General features: G+C 38.0%; 1 protein-coding gene across 5 annotated transcripts in view; it reads left to right on the top strand.

Moving 5' to 3' along the window:
• RUFY3 (RUN and FYVE domain containing 3) overlaps positions 1–16234 on the top strand; it is a gene marked incomplete at both ends in the record, with an annotated part of 82994 nt that overhangs the window by 13794 nt on the left and 52966 nt on the right. For 3 of the 5 annotated variants that reach the window (XM_079713320.1, XM_079713323.1, XM_079713322.1), the window contains one exon: positions 2130–2307. The exons of the other annotated variants lie outside the window; for them this stretch is intronic. In XM_079713320.1, the coding sequence (XP_079569446.1) occupies positions 2130–2307 (178 nt within the window). Of the gene's footprint in view, positions 1–2129; positions 2308–16234 lie in introns of those variants that run through there. 5 annotated transcript variants of the gene reach the window in all.

The following is a 16234-nucleotide window of genomic DNA, read 5'->3' as shown; positions in this document are numbered from 1 at the left end:
TCAATCTCAAATTAGGATGGAAGCATTTATGAATTTTTTTGTATTTGCTGTAAACACTTTATTCCAGTGTGGCTTTCCTTTTCATTTACTTTAAAAAAATTTATTTTATTGAATTATAGTTATTTACAATGTTGTGTTAGTTACAGGTATACAGCAAAGTGATTCAGTTATTTTTATATATATACATATATATAGAGATAGATAGATAGATAGATAGATAGATAGATAGATAAAAAACACTTGGGCTTCCCTGGTGGCGCAGTGGTTAAGAATCCACCTGAGAGTGCAGGGGACACAGGTTCGAGCCCTGGTCTGGGAAGATCCCACATGCCACAGAGCAACTAAGCCCATGCACCACAACTACTGAGCCCACACACCACAACTACTGAAGCCCGCGCACCTACTAGAGCCTGTGCTCTGCAACAAGAGAAGCCACCACAATGAGAAGCTCGTGCACTGCAATGAAGAGTAGCCCCTGCTCGCCGCAACTAGAGAAAGCCCGTGCACAGCAAAAAAGACCTAACGCAGCCAAAAATAAATAAATAAATATTTTTTAAAATTTTAATAATATTCAAGGAGAAATTTTTCTTTCAGTTTTTAGATAACCCTCTGATAAGAAATCCTAGAACACAATAAATCATCTTGGGACATATTTCTTGAAGTTTTGTGCTCCTCCTAAAAACCAGACCCTTAAATAAAAACAAACAAAAAACAAACAAAAACTTGTTTTCAATCGTCCAAAACATTGTCAAAGAAAATCTTTGTCATCCCTTATCTCCTTGTTATTTATGTAGCTCAGAAAGCAAGTACCTAACTTCTTGCTACCAAGGCATAACGGTCTCCTTGGATAGTATAGATATGTGGGTGGGTGAGTAAACTGGTAGATTGGTTTAAGAGAACTGGATAATGTGCCCTTAGCATGTTCCAGGATGGGAGAATTTTTAAGGTACTAGAAAATAATCTAATGCAGAAACTTGGTAAATACAGCAATATCAGAAGGGGAGGGGGAAATTGCCATTAATCAGGAAGGATTTTACTTTTTTCACTTCAAGTTTTTTTTTCTTGCACTTCTGTCCTATCTAAAAAGTTAGGTCTTTGGAGAAGGAAATTATGAATGCCTCAGAGTATGATATTTAAATGGAAAATCTGCTTTAGTTTTTCTTAAAACACCACCTTTAGCAGAGCAAAGAATTTTGATAGCTAAGTATATAAGGAAAAAAGAGGTGAATTATGTGCTTGTTAAAGTAATCTAACTACCTCTTTTACCATCTTTGCTGTGCAGTATTACCCAGTATTAACTGTCTTCCTGTTATCCAGCCCTTTTATCCCACAGAGAGGGAAATTGATGAGGATATGTGCATTGTGTTATGTCTGATCACAGTTTGACTAGCATAGTCTGGAAGTGGGTTGTGCAGGATGAGAGCTAGCAGCCTAATTGCTCTCCCTGCATCAGCAGCATCTATAAAGCATCCTGGGAATTGCTCGCCCTACGTTCAGAGCAGCTGGTCACATGAGCCTGAATTTTCAGTTCAGTTCATTAGTCAGCCATTTTGGTCAACACCCTGCTTACTGCGCACGACCAATCCTATTGGAACTCAGCATCCCAGCTCCTCTGAGCAGATCCTGGAAGTGATTTCTGCAGTTCAGGATTTTTTTTTAAGCTAAATCGAAAATATTGGTTTATTTTTTTGTTCGTTTTTTTTTTCTTTTGTACTTTTTTTTTCCTGCACAGAGAAGGAGGATTTTTCACTTACTCATACAGAGGCCAGTTTTTCCAAGCCAGCTAAGGTAGCATCGGCTGTGCAGGATTTCAAGCCTCTGGCTCAGCTGAAAAAGAAGGAGGTAGGGAAGGGAAGATAACAAGAGAGAAGCTGGAAGAAGACAAGCATCATCTTATTTTGCTAGGTGGTAGGAGCTATCTATGAGAAGAGATAGTGTAGAATTGTTTATCTTGAACAGTTGGTTCTTAAACCATAAGGTGTTTTTTTTTTTAACCTCCCCCACCCCGTTTCTTGAGAGCTTTGTTTCAGAGCTTTGGATTTGGGGGTTTTGTTGAGGAGGCTTTATTTTTGTGCGGTGTGTGTGTGTGTGTGTGTGTGTGTGTGTGTTGTGGTCCCAGCTGAGTCATCATGTCGGCTCTGACGCCTCCCACCGATATGCCGACCCCCACCACTGACAAGATCACACAGGCTGCTATGGAGACCATCTACCTTTGCAAATTCCGAGTGTCTATGGATGGAGAATGGCTCTGCCTGCGAGAGCTGGATGACATCTCACTTACACCTGACCCAGAGCCTACCCACGAAGGTATGGTTAGAACCCATCCACTAGTATCTCACCAGCATCCCCATTGTTACTCGGGCTGGGAGGGTCAGGGAGAGGCAGGAAGAACCCATGCTGTAAACTATTAACAAGCCTGAAAACCTTTCATCCTTACCTACCACCAGCTCCCCTTCTCTACTTTACTGGGAAAAATAATTTTTCCCTGCCCCCTGAAGTATCCTTTCAAAAGATGCCGGTGCTTGTTTAGAGTTCTTTGTCTTGAAGCCTCTAAAAAGAACATTTGAGGTCACTTATCACATCTGACCCTAATCAACAATGAAAAAGCTATTAATTCTGATTAGATGCTAAAATATTATAGAAATTGTAGTGATTCTTAATAAAGATAAAAAAGCATGACCATAATTATAGGGTTGTACATGATATAGTTGAAACGCTCATGAAGGGTATCCTATCATCAGGATATAATGTTAAACAGGCTATGATATCTAGAAAATATTTGGTCAAACATTTTTTTTCTTTAATAATATAGATTATAAGGTTAGATGAGAAAGCAGTTTTACATTCAGTGCTTATTTAATGAATATGGTGTCTTAAAAAAGCACAATGCCTTAAAAAGGCATGATTGATAAGGTAATTCCTTCCCATGGAACCTATTGGCCATTGCTTTTTATAAGTTATTTGTGGTATCTATGATGACCCATTTGAAATTTCCACTGTCAGTACCTTTGAGACCTTTGTGGTTCTTGACTTGTGACTTTCTCCCAGAACCTTTTCTAAATTGTGAGAGCGTTTCATCTTCTACCCCTAAATTCTCTTAGTACAGTAAGGAAGAGAATTAACATGAGTCATAATTTGAATCAAATTGTTTTGTATTTTTATGTAGTGACCTCTTAGCTAGTGTTTATTCTCTACCCTTAAAATAATGAAGACAGAAATGCTCACGTATGAGAATAAATTCTTCATAAAATCTTCCTAATGTTTAGACATACTGCAGATTAGAGGGCACAAGGTGAATTGCACTTAGCAATTGGGTTAGGAAAAGTGATTCCTTTCCCTTGACCTAGTGTCATTGCAATCTTATCATGACTCAGATTTCACTCTTTGTGTCTGAAAAGGATTTTATTTTTCCAGTTAGACACTTTTAGAGAGGGTTAACATCACAACACAAAGCAGTCATTTGGGTGTGTCTTTAAGGGCAATGTTTAAGTAGTTTTTAAGGCCCTTTGCATCTTTTAGCAATTGGTTTGTCAGCTAGACAGCTTCCTTTGGCTCTAAGTTTCAGAATGTGCACAGGGGTTAGAGGACATCAGCTAGAACTGCATACAATGCCAGTACTGTTTAGAACAGCCTCCAAAGCTTTAAAAACCTTTAGGGAAGAAAAATACATTTTTGGAATGCTACCAAGAAGTCTTTTAGCAAATGCCTCAATTTGCATATTTTGTTTTAAAAAATATTCATTTTGAAAGTCATGCAATATCAAATATTCCCTTAATTATAAAATTTAGTGTGTCAGTGTCTCAAAATAACTTTTAACAAATTTAATAATTTGAATACATATTTGTTTTTTGAGCAAGATTCCTGTGAGTGAACAAAAGTGAGCTGTTTGGGTCACATAAGCATTTGTAGTGGTACTGTTTGAATTCAATATGGAGAAATCTGTGATGGAAAATGTATGAGGGCTGCAACCTAAACTTAAGTGGCACATCCGTAGATTAAGGGAAACAGACAAATAGGAAGTTCCCAACACCTTAGAATCAACTATGGAGGGTGTGGAGGAAAATAGAGAAATACTAACAAATGAGTTTTGGAATTCTGCCTTAAATTGGGTAAAAGAAGAAACAATTTCAAATGATTAGCACTAGAAGTAATAAAAGGAAGTCCAGACCCAGGAAAACATGTATAGGTTTAGTGATCTAGGAAACCAGGTAAATAAAATACAGGGATTTTATTTCCTTACTCCACTGGCTAACTCTTGATGTCTAATGTCATTTGAACCCAAGAAATGTCTGCTTTAATATTGATGCTAGTGACAATTGTTAAGTTTAATTTAGCTACTAACCTTTAAGTGGTGATCACCAGGCCAGTGATAATGGGAATCTTACTGTGTTGACAAAATGGAGCACCTGGTGCCCAGGCACGGGAGTATTCATAGAATACTTCAGACACCCAAATCCTGCATTGGGGCCCTCTGACTCCCACAAGAGGAAAGGGGCAAAAGCAAAATGTATCCTCTTAAGAGGATAATATAGACTAACTTTGTGGCCTCAGCACTACAAGCACTGTGGTTTCCAACTTTTGTTTTCTGAAAACAGAGTTCCTTCCTTCACTGTGCTGTCCAAAGTGTAGGCCTGGACCTAGAATTTCTGCCTAGCTTAACTCTTAAATACGTGGGAATAAAAACTCAATTAATTATTTCAGTGCTTATTGGTGGTCAAGGCGGTGATCTTTCTCTCACTTCTTTTAATATACTTTTTTTTTAAAAAAACCTGGAGCAAATCTCTAAATCTTTAATTGTAAGGAGAAGGTTCAGCAAAGGCTTCATCCAGTAAGTGACACTTGGGCTGAGCTCAACCTTGCGTGATAACTAGACAATCACCAGGCTGACACTGTGGTGGGTAGGGGTTGGAGGGGACGTTTCAGACAGTACATAGTGAGCTGGCCAAGCTCGGGTATAACGAGTAGTTAGGAGTGGTACCTACCAGATAGTAGGTTAGGAGGATTAAATGAGATAATTAATGTAAAGTGCCCTATAAATTTAGTTATTTGTGTAATAGTTATTCATGGAGCAGTGGTTTGAGCTGTAACAGTATAAGCCCCATTCTTAAATCTATTGCCATTTTAGTGTGTATTTCTGTTTTTATATCTAACTTTCTGGAGTAGTCTAAACTAGTTGTTTACCAGACAGACTAAAGGTTAGTAGCTTAAATTCATATAAACGAGAAAATAATTGGTTAAAAATAAAACACAGTTATCAAGAAATACTTGTTTTCCTATTAACCTTCTTTTAAAGAAGAGGAATCTGACATTGAGAGGTGAAACACAGATGATCAGTTTAGTACAGTATAATATACCATTTGGTTATAAAGACAACTATAAGCTTTGAATAACTGTATGTGATGGCCGACTTCAGACGTGCTGTTACTGCGTAACTCTGCAGTTTTCCCCTGGTAGTTGCATTTTGCTTTAGTGTTCATTTAGACTATCTGGCACTTATACTGTAATGTATAAAGAGATAGCTTATATGTAACATCTGTGAGTGTAGTAATGATACTGCACCACATGCAAGGAGTGTGTTTTGGTCTGTCAGTTGGTCAGAAATATTTCTTGGGCATCCCTTCATGCAAAGTCCAGTTCTAGAGACTAAGAAATAGGTGGCCCTTGCCCTCAGTGAATTCACAGTCAAGGAAAAGAGATGAAACAAAGATGTCAGAGGCTGCTGTAAAACAAGTGTGAACTACTTAGTTGCTAAAGGGCAATCCTGTTCCTTAGGAACTGGACATGGAATTCAAAGCCAGATAACACTTAGAGTGACCACACTTCCCAAAGGACAGTATGGGTGTAGATTTGGGATCAGGTTTTTCCATTCAATAGGGAATACGCTACTGATATAATAAGCAAGGAAAAATCCCCTGAAGATGAAATGGAAAATGTTTGTTATCCGGTGACTGTGGAAAGTGTCTGTTGCTGAGATAACTCCATTGACATTTACTAACGTACTCTTACTCATTAATATCACTGCACACTAGTAAAACCCCATCCTGCCTGGGACCTGCATATGTTTTAATGAAAAAAGTGCCTGTCCCAGTGGGCATTTTGTCAGGGGAAGCCAAATGGCTGTTTACCAAGAAACTTCATAGCATGAATTCACTACAGTCTAGTGCAGGGCTTCTAAATCTGAGAACCATGATTCAAAAAATTATATATAAAATTTTACATCTGTGCTTTTTTTTTCCTAGGGGAAAAATCCTTAGGGTCTGTTAGAACCCCCAAAGAAAAAAGCAGTGTTTAAAAAACACAGCTTTTATCATAAGATCAGAACCTCGGCCCTTCATTCAACATACATTTAAGTACCCCACCTATAATTTATGCTCCACACTATGCTAGGTCCTGAGGTACAGCACAGTGAATAAGCCCGCTCCTCCGTATTTTCTGAGCTTATTGACAAGCGGGGGGTAGGGTAGTTCAACAAGTAAAATGGCAATCACTGCAGTACCATGGTACAGAGCCAATGTATGAAATATATATGTATGAAATTATATAAACCAGATTTAAGGCATCTGGCTATTGTAGTTTTCTGCTATGATTAAACAAATAGTGCTGTATGTGTTAGGCCATAAAAGAGGGATATATGTGCTCCATTCCACAACAGAAGCTTAATTTTGTCTTTCATTTTAGTTTCTGCAACTACCAGGATCTAATTATGTCACATCTAGATTCCTACACTTACTTTTAGCTTTTCTCCAAACCATTTCTCTTCCTATACTGATTCATTCTTCATAAAATTGCTAAATGAGTCTTCAAGAAAGTAAACTTTTCATTCTTGTACAAGAGCCTGTTTCAGGCAGCCTTTATATTGAATGTAGAATATTCCTGAAAAGGTGGTAGTGGTGGTGGTGGTGTAGCAAGAAGAGATGCTATGTTTTATTGAGCAGCTACTTTGTGCCAGGAACTGTTTCCTCTAAGTAATATATATGTATTATCTCATTTAATCCTTACAAAAACCCTTTGAGCCTAGGTACTGTTATCCCCATTTTACAAATGTACAGATTCAGAGATGTAGTAAGTGTTGGAGCCTCCATCCTACCCACATACAGCTCACCTACACCGCAATTCAGTGAGTGTATGTCCAACAATAGACCTGCGTGTCATAAAGAACATCTTCCTCCCAGTCTCTGGTGACATATTTCCAGTAGTTTTGTACACAGTTGAACGTGGCATTGACCAGCTTACGTCCAGTGAGCATCCAAATGAGGCCAAAAGCATGCCAATTGGGGCAAGCTTGGTGATTGCCATCAATTAAATTGGATACCTTAGCATTTTATCCACTTGCGATTTTTTTTCCCTCTTTCCACCCGTTTTTATAAAGCCCATAAAAATATTTACATAGTTGTGCAGATGCTGCGAAACAGTAAAAATGGCACACTGCTGAAACTGACCTGGTGGGCAGGCAGCACCTTTATGTGCTAAATTTAAAATGTTTCTCAAGTAGATGTGCAAAATGACGTGGAAAGCTGTTTGCGGTAGCAGTAATGTTCATGATTATGGATTGTCTGAAACAGTAACGACGTTGAATCCTTATTCTTTAGCTAACTATTCCCATGCCCTTCTTTTGGGTAATTTTACTTATCAAATGTTTTTTCAAACTCCTTTTCAATGCTTACCTATTTCAACCAGGCTGTGATTCTGCACTTTGCTGAAACCCTGATTATTCTTGTTACACTATTCCCACTTTAGATTCTCCGTGCTGACATTAAATTAGGAAAGGGTTCATCAATGAACCTTCTCTAAAAAGTCCAATATCCTTCATCTCCTGAATCGTTGGATACTGTCTGTGTCACTTGATTGAATGCACTTGAAATCATTCTCCAGTGATTTATTTTAACCTATGTGATTCATACTTTATGAGATTATACAGAAAGTTCTTTAGGCTAGAACTTTTCTTTTGCATCCTTCAGAAGGCCTTGTATCACTGTGTACTGTTTATTGTAGCAATCTAACACACTTCAGGTGAACTCATTAATGCCTCATAACCCCAGAAAATAATCACTTTTAAAAGAAAAGATTATGAAAAGATTATTGGAATACCTTCCCTCCATTACACATAACTTATGGTTTCTGGGTATTTTAAACTTTTAAAAATCATTTATCTCATATTATAGACTCATTGTATCTTATTTCAAAAATGGAAGTTTAGTACAACAAATAATTTGTTGTTGTGTAAAATGTCTATGAATAATATTCAGTGCTGATGAAAGTGTGGGAAGGCTCAGATAGGGCTCTGCTAGTAGGATATATATTGGTACAGCCTTTTTGGAAATCACTTTATCAGTGTGAATCAGGAGCCTTGAAAAATTAAGTTCCAGTGGTTTTACCAGATATCTATCCTAAGGAAATAATCAGAGATAAAGGCAAAATATACAGGTATATATATTTATCACTGTATTATGATTTATAGTTGCAAGACTTTAAATGCAACTTAAATAACCTAACAGGAAAATTGTTCAATAAATTGTAGAACATCAATACAACAAACACTAATAATGGTGTTGTGGAAGAATATTTGATGGCAGAGGGTATTTTTTAAAATATAGTAAGTTTTAAAAGCTGTCTCCCAAGCCACATATACACTGTGGTCACAGTTTTGGTTTGTTTTGGCTGCGTTGGGTCTTAGTTGCCACAATTTGATTTAAATATAGGTACACGTACACACAAGTGAAAGGAAGTGTACCAAAAATGTAAAAAAGTGGTTTTCTCTGGATAGTGGAACTACAGATGATTTTTATAGTCTTCATATACTTCATTATGTCTTCCAAATATTCTACAAGAGGATATATTACTATAATCAGGAAACAATGTTATTTTTTTCTTTAAAGAAAAAAGCTTAATGAAAACTGTAGATGTGCAATCATCCATCTTTCTAACTCAGAGTTAAGTACCTTCCATGACAGTTTCCCACATCCACGAATAGGAGAAATAATCTAAAAGTGGAGCTACTGCTTTAGATTCAATTTCCACTCTAATTTTTTAATATTTCTAGTAAACATTTTGAGTTTTTCCAGGTCACAGGTCAGGGTTTATTTTTTGGCATGCTTTGTTTTCAGAGCTGTCTAAATGCTGCATGCTGTGCACAAGGGTGGCCCACAGCATTTAGACTTAGGTGCATTTAGTACAGCATTTGATTTATTCCTTTCCTGTGTTCAGAAAATAAAACCTGAGTTGTTAGGATTCTCTGTTTTACAGAATCGTGTTGTTCTTTGCTTTCGCTCTGGCACTCCTCCTTTTGTAATCTGCCCTCAGTGAGATTATTGGAATATCTGTTGCCACCAACCCGGTTAGCCTCATAGTCAGGTTCTCCGAGTTGTGATTACGTGTGCACAAGGCAGTCTTCATGAACTTCTCAAAGTGAAGAGGTTATAGCTTTTACTACCATCTCAGAAGCCTACCAGACAAAGTTCTTTGGACAAGGTTCATCCCTTCTTGTTGTTCTGCTCTGGGAATAGTCTGGCTAGTCACCCTTACAAGGTAAGTTTTACCCACTTGCCTCTGAGATTTTATAAAATCCTAAACCTGGGAGAGAAGTATCAGCAGAGTTCCATTTGCACCTCAATCTGTAATGAAACCATAGAAGAGCTACATGTTTCCTCTGAGCTGACTGTAATGTGCTCTCCCTAAAATCAGCTTTCTCCTTGCGATTTCAGGTCTACTTTCAGTTTCTTCCCAACTGCCTAGCACTCCTGTCACTGGAGTCCGCTTTAGTGCCCTGTCATTAATCACAGTGCCTTACTACTGTCTTTCCTCTCTATTGGCGAGCTTTTTCTGGACCGTTTTTGAACGGAGCTTTTACTTTAATTTGTGACTTTCTTAGTGTAGTTCACATTAACTCTTCTTTGGGTTATCAGCGCCTAGTGCCAGAAGGTTATTTGTCCTAAGCTAATCATGGACATCTTTATCATTTTCCAGAGGTAAATGCTGTACCAGGTTAGATAACTAATATTCAGTGATGGATCTCAGATTGGAATTCAAGCTGTTGGATTCCCAAGCCTGGGTACCTGTGAGACCTGGCTAGGAAGAGAGCAAGGCTGTCATTTGAGAGTGCCCACAGTATTCTCGGCGCTTCAGCGTGGTTCTGTATTATTTCGGGTTTGTTGGTTGTGCCCCCTTTTTTGGGAAGGTGGAGAGTATAATGGGGCATGATTTCCCTTTGCTGTTGTTCCAACCCCACTGGGACTGCTACGAGGTACTTTTGAGTACAGGGAAGTAAATACTAAAATTCATTCCCTTGCAATTTTTTGTATTTGCACTTTGCCAGAGAACAAATAGATGAATTTGATGAGCTTAGAAACACATGTGTAGAGGGACAGTGAAACATACTTATTGTCAAATGACCCCTAAGTATTTATTTTTCATCATAATTAGATTTCCCCCAATAAAAAATATTATATCAGCATATTGAAAATAATGGGGTTCTCTTAGAAAAATATATTTAGAATTATTATATATATATGAATTTTAGTGAAAACAACTTTATTTTTCTAGTTGTAAAAATAATATACTCGCATTTAAGAGTCACAGAATACAGACAAGTAAAAATATATAAAACAGTAGAATTCACCTAAAATTCTAGCACCTATCAGTAACCACTGGTAAGGTCTAGCAACCTGATTCTCTTTTTTAATATATACACATGTGGTTCGTTTACAAACTCGCACAATTTTATGCATGTAAGGTCATCCCATACCTGTCTTGTGTGACCTGCCGTTCTTCTCTCCACTTCAGTAAATAGAAATCTCTACTGCCTCATTTAATGTCTTCACTTGTTTGGCTGTGCCATAATTTCTTTACTCCCTTATTATAGATATTTACGTTATTTCTAAATTAGGCTACCCCAAACAGTTTTGGTACATCATTATGTTTATAATTTGAACACTTTTCACTTGAACAATTTCATTTTTAGAAGTGGAATTTCTGGGTCAAATAGTAAAGTATTTTACTTTTTTTATACACATTTCCAAGCTGCAATAAACATTAAAAATTTTTTTAATGCCACGGTATCATGAATTTTCATATTGGCTGCCTCTTTGCAACTCATTTTTATCTTTCGCCACTGCAGTTGGTTGTGGTTTCCCACACTGTATTAAAATCTGAACTTTCAAAGGAAACAGTTGTGGGTTTTTAGGACAGTTGATTCAGCAGCTGCAAACTGCATGATAATGTTTTATGTTTTTTTTGGGGGGGGGTTTCTTTGAGCTAGTGACAATGTCCTAGCAGAAGAGAATGAGTTTTACTGTTGGTTGTACAGTGAGAAATTTCACACTTCTCTAAGATTGCTATGGTTTACTTTCTGCAATGAAAAAGCTGCTGGAATTTCTTTTTTCTTTCTCCAAGAGCTGTAAAACTTAGGGTATGTATGAGATGTACTCTGTCTTATCTGAGAATTTCACAGTGTCTTCTTCTATGGGCAGCAGCTAACCAGGTGAGGTCCAGTTAGTCAGAGAGGTTATTTTCTGCAGTTGCAGCCATTCAGGCAAGAGGGCAAAGGGTCTCCTGATGCAGTGGAGGCCCCTTTTTTTCATCCCCTCACTCCCTGTCAGGCCCTGTGTCACCTAGCTGCTCACCTGACTTAGGAATCTGTTTTATCTTCTTTTATCTAATACCAATCTCTTTTTTTTTTTTTTTTTTTTGCGGTACGCGGGCCTCTCACTGTTGTGGCCTCTCCCGTTGCGGAGCACAGGCTCCGGACGCGCAGACTCAGCGGCCATGGCTCACGGGCCCAGCCGCTCCGCAGCATGTGGGATCTTCCCGGACCGGGGCACGAACCTGTGTCCCCTGCATCAGCAGGCGGACTCTCAACCACTGCACCACCAGGGAAGCCCCACCAATCCCTTTTTACCTTGCGTCATAGTTACATAGTTCTCCTGAAGGGCAGTGTCTGTGGATATTTCATCTTTGTCTCTTCTGTACAGATTAACTGTCCTAACTGCCTTAGTAAAGCCCTTTGCTCCCCGTTCGTGCTCAGTAAATATTAAACGGCTCAAATGTTGATAACTGTATTGGAAAAACCTGCATTCCTCCTCTTGTGTCTCTCTTTTACTTTCACGCAGAACACTTCCGACATGTCTTGTCACCAAATGTGTGGGATTTTTCCCAATACCAAGCAATTCTGTGACACCAGCTGGGTGTCCCACAATTTAACTCCTTTCTGACTCTGTCTACCTGGAGATAACATCAGATCCCACAGATCAAAGGCTCAGGCCCTCAAGACTGTTCCCTCCCACCCCACAACCATAAAACTTCAGCTGCCAAATGCAAGTTGTCCACAGGTCACCCACCACTTCTCTCTGGCTGGGCTACAAATTGCAGGTTCCCATGACCTCCTCTCTCTTGAATTCAGTTATTTGCTAAAGAGCTCACAGAACTCAGGGAAACACTTAACTTACATTTGCCAGTTTATTAGAGGATATGATAAAGGAAACAGATGCACAGCCAGATGAAGGAATACGTAGGGTGAGGTCTGGGAGGGCCCAGAGCGGAGGAGCTTCTGTCCCTGTCTACTTGGAATGCATTACCCTCCCGGTGTGTGAATGTGTTTACCAACCTGAAAGCTTTCGAACCCCGTACTATTGGGATTTTAAGGAGGCTTCCTCACTTGGATAAGACCAATTATTAACTCCATTTTCAGCCCCTCTCGTCTCTTCAGAGAGGTGGAGGAGTGTTGCTGATAATTCCAAGCTTCTAATGATGGGAACCAGATCCCATTCAGGAGCCACCCAGAGTCACCTGATTAGAACAAAAGATGCTCCTACTGTTCTTAGCACTTAGGAATTTATAAGGTTTCAGGAGGCCTCTCTCAGGGACTGGGCATGAAAACCAAAGATATATTTCTTATTATAAATCACAGTGTCACAGTAACTTAATATTACCTTTTCCAGGACCATTTGTATTTCTTTGCTGATATTTTTGTTTTTTACTATACTTTGGGGAGAAGATAGACCTTGGCCTAAATTACTGGTTTATTATAGCAGGACCTCTTAGCATTTTTTAAAGTTAGCTTGACAGTTCCTCTGCTAATATTTATTATTAGGTTACCAACCTAATTATATTATTGTTTAACAGTGTCTCAGCTGCTAAATTTGTCCTTGGTCTACTTACATTGACTTATGTTCTTTCCCTGTGTTTAATAGTTTAGTTTAGTTTAGTTTAGTTTTGTTTTTTCCCAATCCCATTCCCTCTATTTCCTTTGAATAATTATGGCAAATATACTTAGAGGACTCCAGTTTGTAGCCAAATCAAAATACAGGGCACATATTGGTTTCTTATAAATGTAAAGTTGACATTGAGTACCTGTGATTTGCTAAGTACTTTAATTAACATTTACTTTCACAACAGTCCTTCAGAGTTATTTGTGATCAGTGGTTGGGGCTTCAGGAAGGCTGTCCCCTCAAGAAACTCTCAAGAAACTCTAGTAAACTTTTAAAAAGTAACACTCTAAATCAAAGACACCTAGCCTCAAGGAGACAGTGTAACTTGGTTGCTTTTGTCTCTAAACTTGACTGCAACTCACTCGTCTATAGTAATAATACTCCTGAAGAGAGAACATATCAAGAAGAAGAGAGATCTCACAAGCCTGGGTACATAAACAGTGAGAGGTACTTTGAGTCTATTCCAGTGCTTCTCAGGAGGGATGGAGCTTCAGCTGTCCCTCATGGAGAGAAAAAAGAAGTAGCTATGCAGGGTCCAGTGTCAAAGCTAGGCCCTCTTTTACCAGACCACACTGCATCATCATTGAGTCACCAAGTACCGTAAGAACAACTATTTTACAGTACCACCTAATTAAATATTTCCAGAGCTAAGTAAAATTAGTCTCCACGTTTAGCCAGGAAATGGTTCAGTGAACCTCAAATAACCTATGCTTCCTAATTCAGGGCCTTTATATAGTTCCAGCCCGTCTCTTATCTCTTGACTTTAAAAGATGTCTTTGTTCATATGCATCTTAAAAAATAAGATGATAGAGTCTGTTAGGAGCAGCATTTTTAACCATTTAATCTAAGCGTTTAGAGTGGAGTGGTGGTCCTGACGTGGCATTGGTCTCATGGCACCACACCCTGTGACAATCCACTTGGCATTTATAAGGTATGCACTCCTTTCCTTATGAGTCGGTGTTTTGAGTGAACTGAGGCTGTCTGTTTAGCCAGAGTAACTTTGGAAGCTCCCCTTTACCATTCACTTTAATATTTATAGTGCACATCTGGCACAATTCTGATTGCTACAGCTCTGAACTCTGCATTATCTAGAGCAAAATTTTAATCCAGACCTATCTTTTGTATCAACCAGCAAGGCTTGAGATTATGCTTCTTTGCAATTTGTGAATATGTATTATGATACAAATTAAAGGTAATGTAGTTTTTTAGACCAGGTGAAACATGCTCAAGGCAACAAAGGATTATCCCTAGAAAAAGGAAACGTTCTGGGAAAGAGACAAGAGTTGGTCATGCTGCCACCCACCTCCTTGATTCATGTATTAGATACTTTTGTTTTTATTGTTGTTGCTTTAATAATTTGAACATATTCCAGAGGGCACAATTTTTAAAAATCTTTTATAAATCCTTCTTTGGGTGTTATATGGTATAACCAAATAACCATTATGGTATCCATTCTTTATTACAATAAAATTGTGATCATGCCAAGGTAAGGTGAGTAACAACTTTAAAAGGAGAAAACATACCTTTTACCTTTCTGGGGAGGAGGGCTCTTTTAAATTGATTCCATCACTCTGACACTCATAATTTTAAATTTTGTTTTAGAAACAAAACAAAATATGTCTGGTTGGAACAGAAAAGTGCTCTAGGTGGTCCATGCCAAGGGGAAAATCAGAGAGATCCCTTGTACCCACACCCATTTCCACCTAGAAATTCACTTTCCTGAGCTCTTCTTTGCACAAATCTTGGAGTTTCTTTATATTTTGCTTTAATAGAGTAGACTTTTATTAGGTGACAAATGTAGTTTTTAGTTAAAGAAATGAAGAATAAAATAGGAAGTCACTTTACGGATTTTCACAAGGTCACATGACAAGTCTGTATGGTAAACTAACATGATTGTTAAAAGAAGATTCTTATGAATCTATAATCCTACATAATATAAATCTGTAGCATATTATATTTTCAGAGGATTATACTTGAAAATCATATATGCAAATATATATATATGATGTATTTTAACACAAATTCATGGTAAAATAATAATATTGTGCTTTTTCTGTATGAGATACTTTCTAAGTGTTCTAGACATAAATCCAAAAAAAAGCTCTTAAAACCAGAAGCATTTTTCATAAATTTGCCTGAACTCATTTGATGCTAAAACATGACCTGAATTTACTTAAGGCTATTTATAGTCTTTATCCTATTTAATTTGAATATCCATATGTTTCCTGCAGAAATACTGATGTGCTTGCTGGTGAAGTGCTGTCTCAGGCCCTGCTGGTTCTGCATGTTGGCCTCAGTATATGCCATTTTACCGTTCTAAAAAAAATAAAATTCTGCATTTCAGAATACATTTGGCCAGAAAATATTCAGATAAAAGATTTTGGACCTGTGTTTACTCTTTTTACTCCTTGCAGCAGGGCTGTAAGATAGGTACTCCTCTTGTCCATGGTTTATAGATGAGGAAACTGACTGAGGAAAAACAGATGAAGTACCTGGACCAAGGTCATACAAACAGTAAGGGGTGGAGCTGGGACGTGAGCCCGGGTGTTCCAGCTCTTGAGTCTGTTCTCTGAACTATCGTGTTCTCCTACCTCTGTTTATAAAGTGACTTGCTTGGGATGTTGACAGAAGTTAGGAATTTAATCCTGGTTCTCTGAGCTGTACTCCTGTGCTTGGTTTTCTAAGTCATTAATTTCTAAACTTTTGAATTGGGGAACGGTACAAGTGTAATAGGGTATAGGTACTTGCATTCTTTTTATATTACCTTTTATATTACTTTATATTGCCTGTCTTTGTGTCTGACCTAACCAATAATCTTTATATATGTAGTTTTCAAAAAAGTTCCATTTTAATCACATATCACTTTACTAGATCCCCATCTGCTTCCCTGTTTTCTGAATTTAAATTTAAATTTTAACTTTTTATATATCTGTGGGGTTTTTTGCACATCTTTACAGGATAACTGAACATATATTTGACACTAGAATGAACGCTTACAGTCCACTTGAAAATCACTATGCCACGTGAGAACC

This window comes from Hyperoodon ampullatus, assembly GCF_949752795.1.
Source record: "Hyperoodon ampullatus genome assembly, chromosome: 1".
In the NCBI taxonomy this organism is placed as follows: Eukaryota; Metazoa; Chordata; class Mammalia; order Artiodactyla; family Ziphiidae; genus Hyperoodon; species Hyperoodon ampullatus.
The sequence above is the reverse complement of the archived record's forward strand: the minus strand, read 5'-3'. Positions and strand labels throughout refer to the sequence as shown.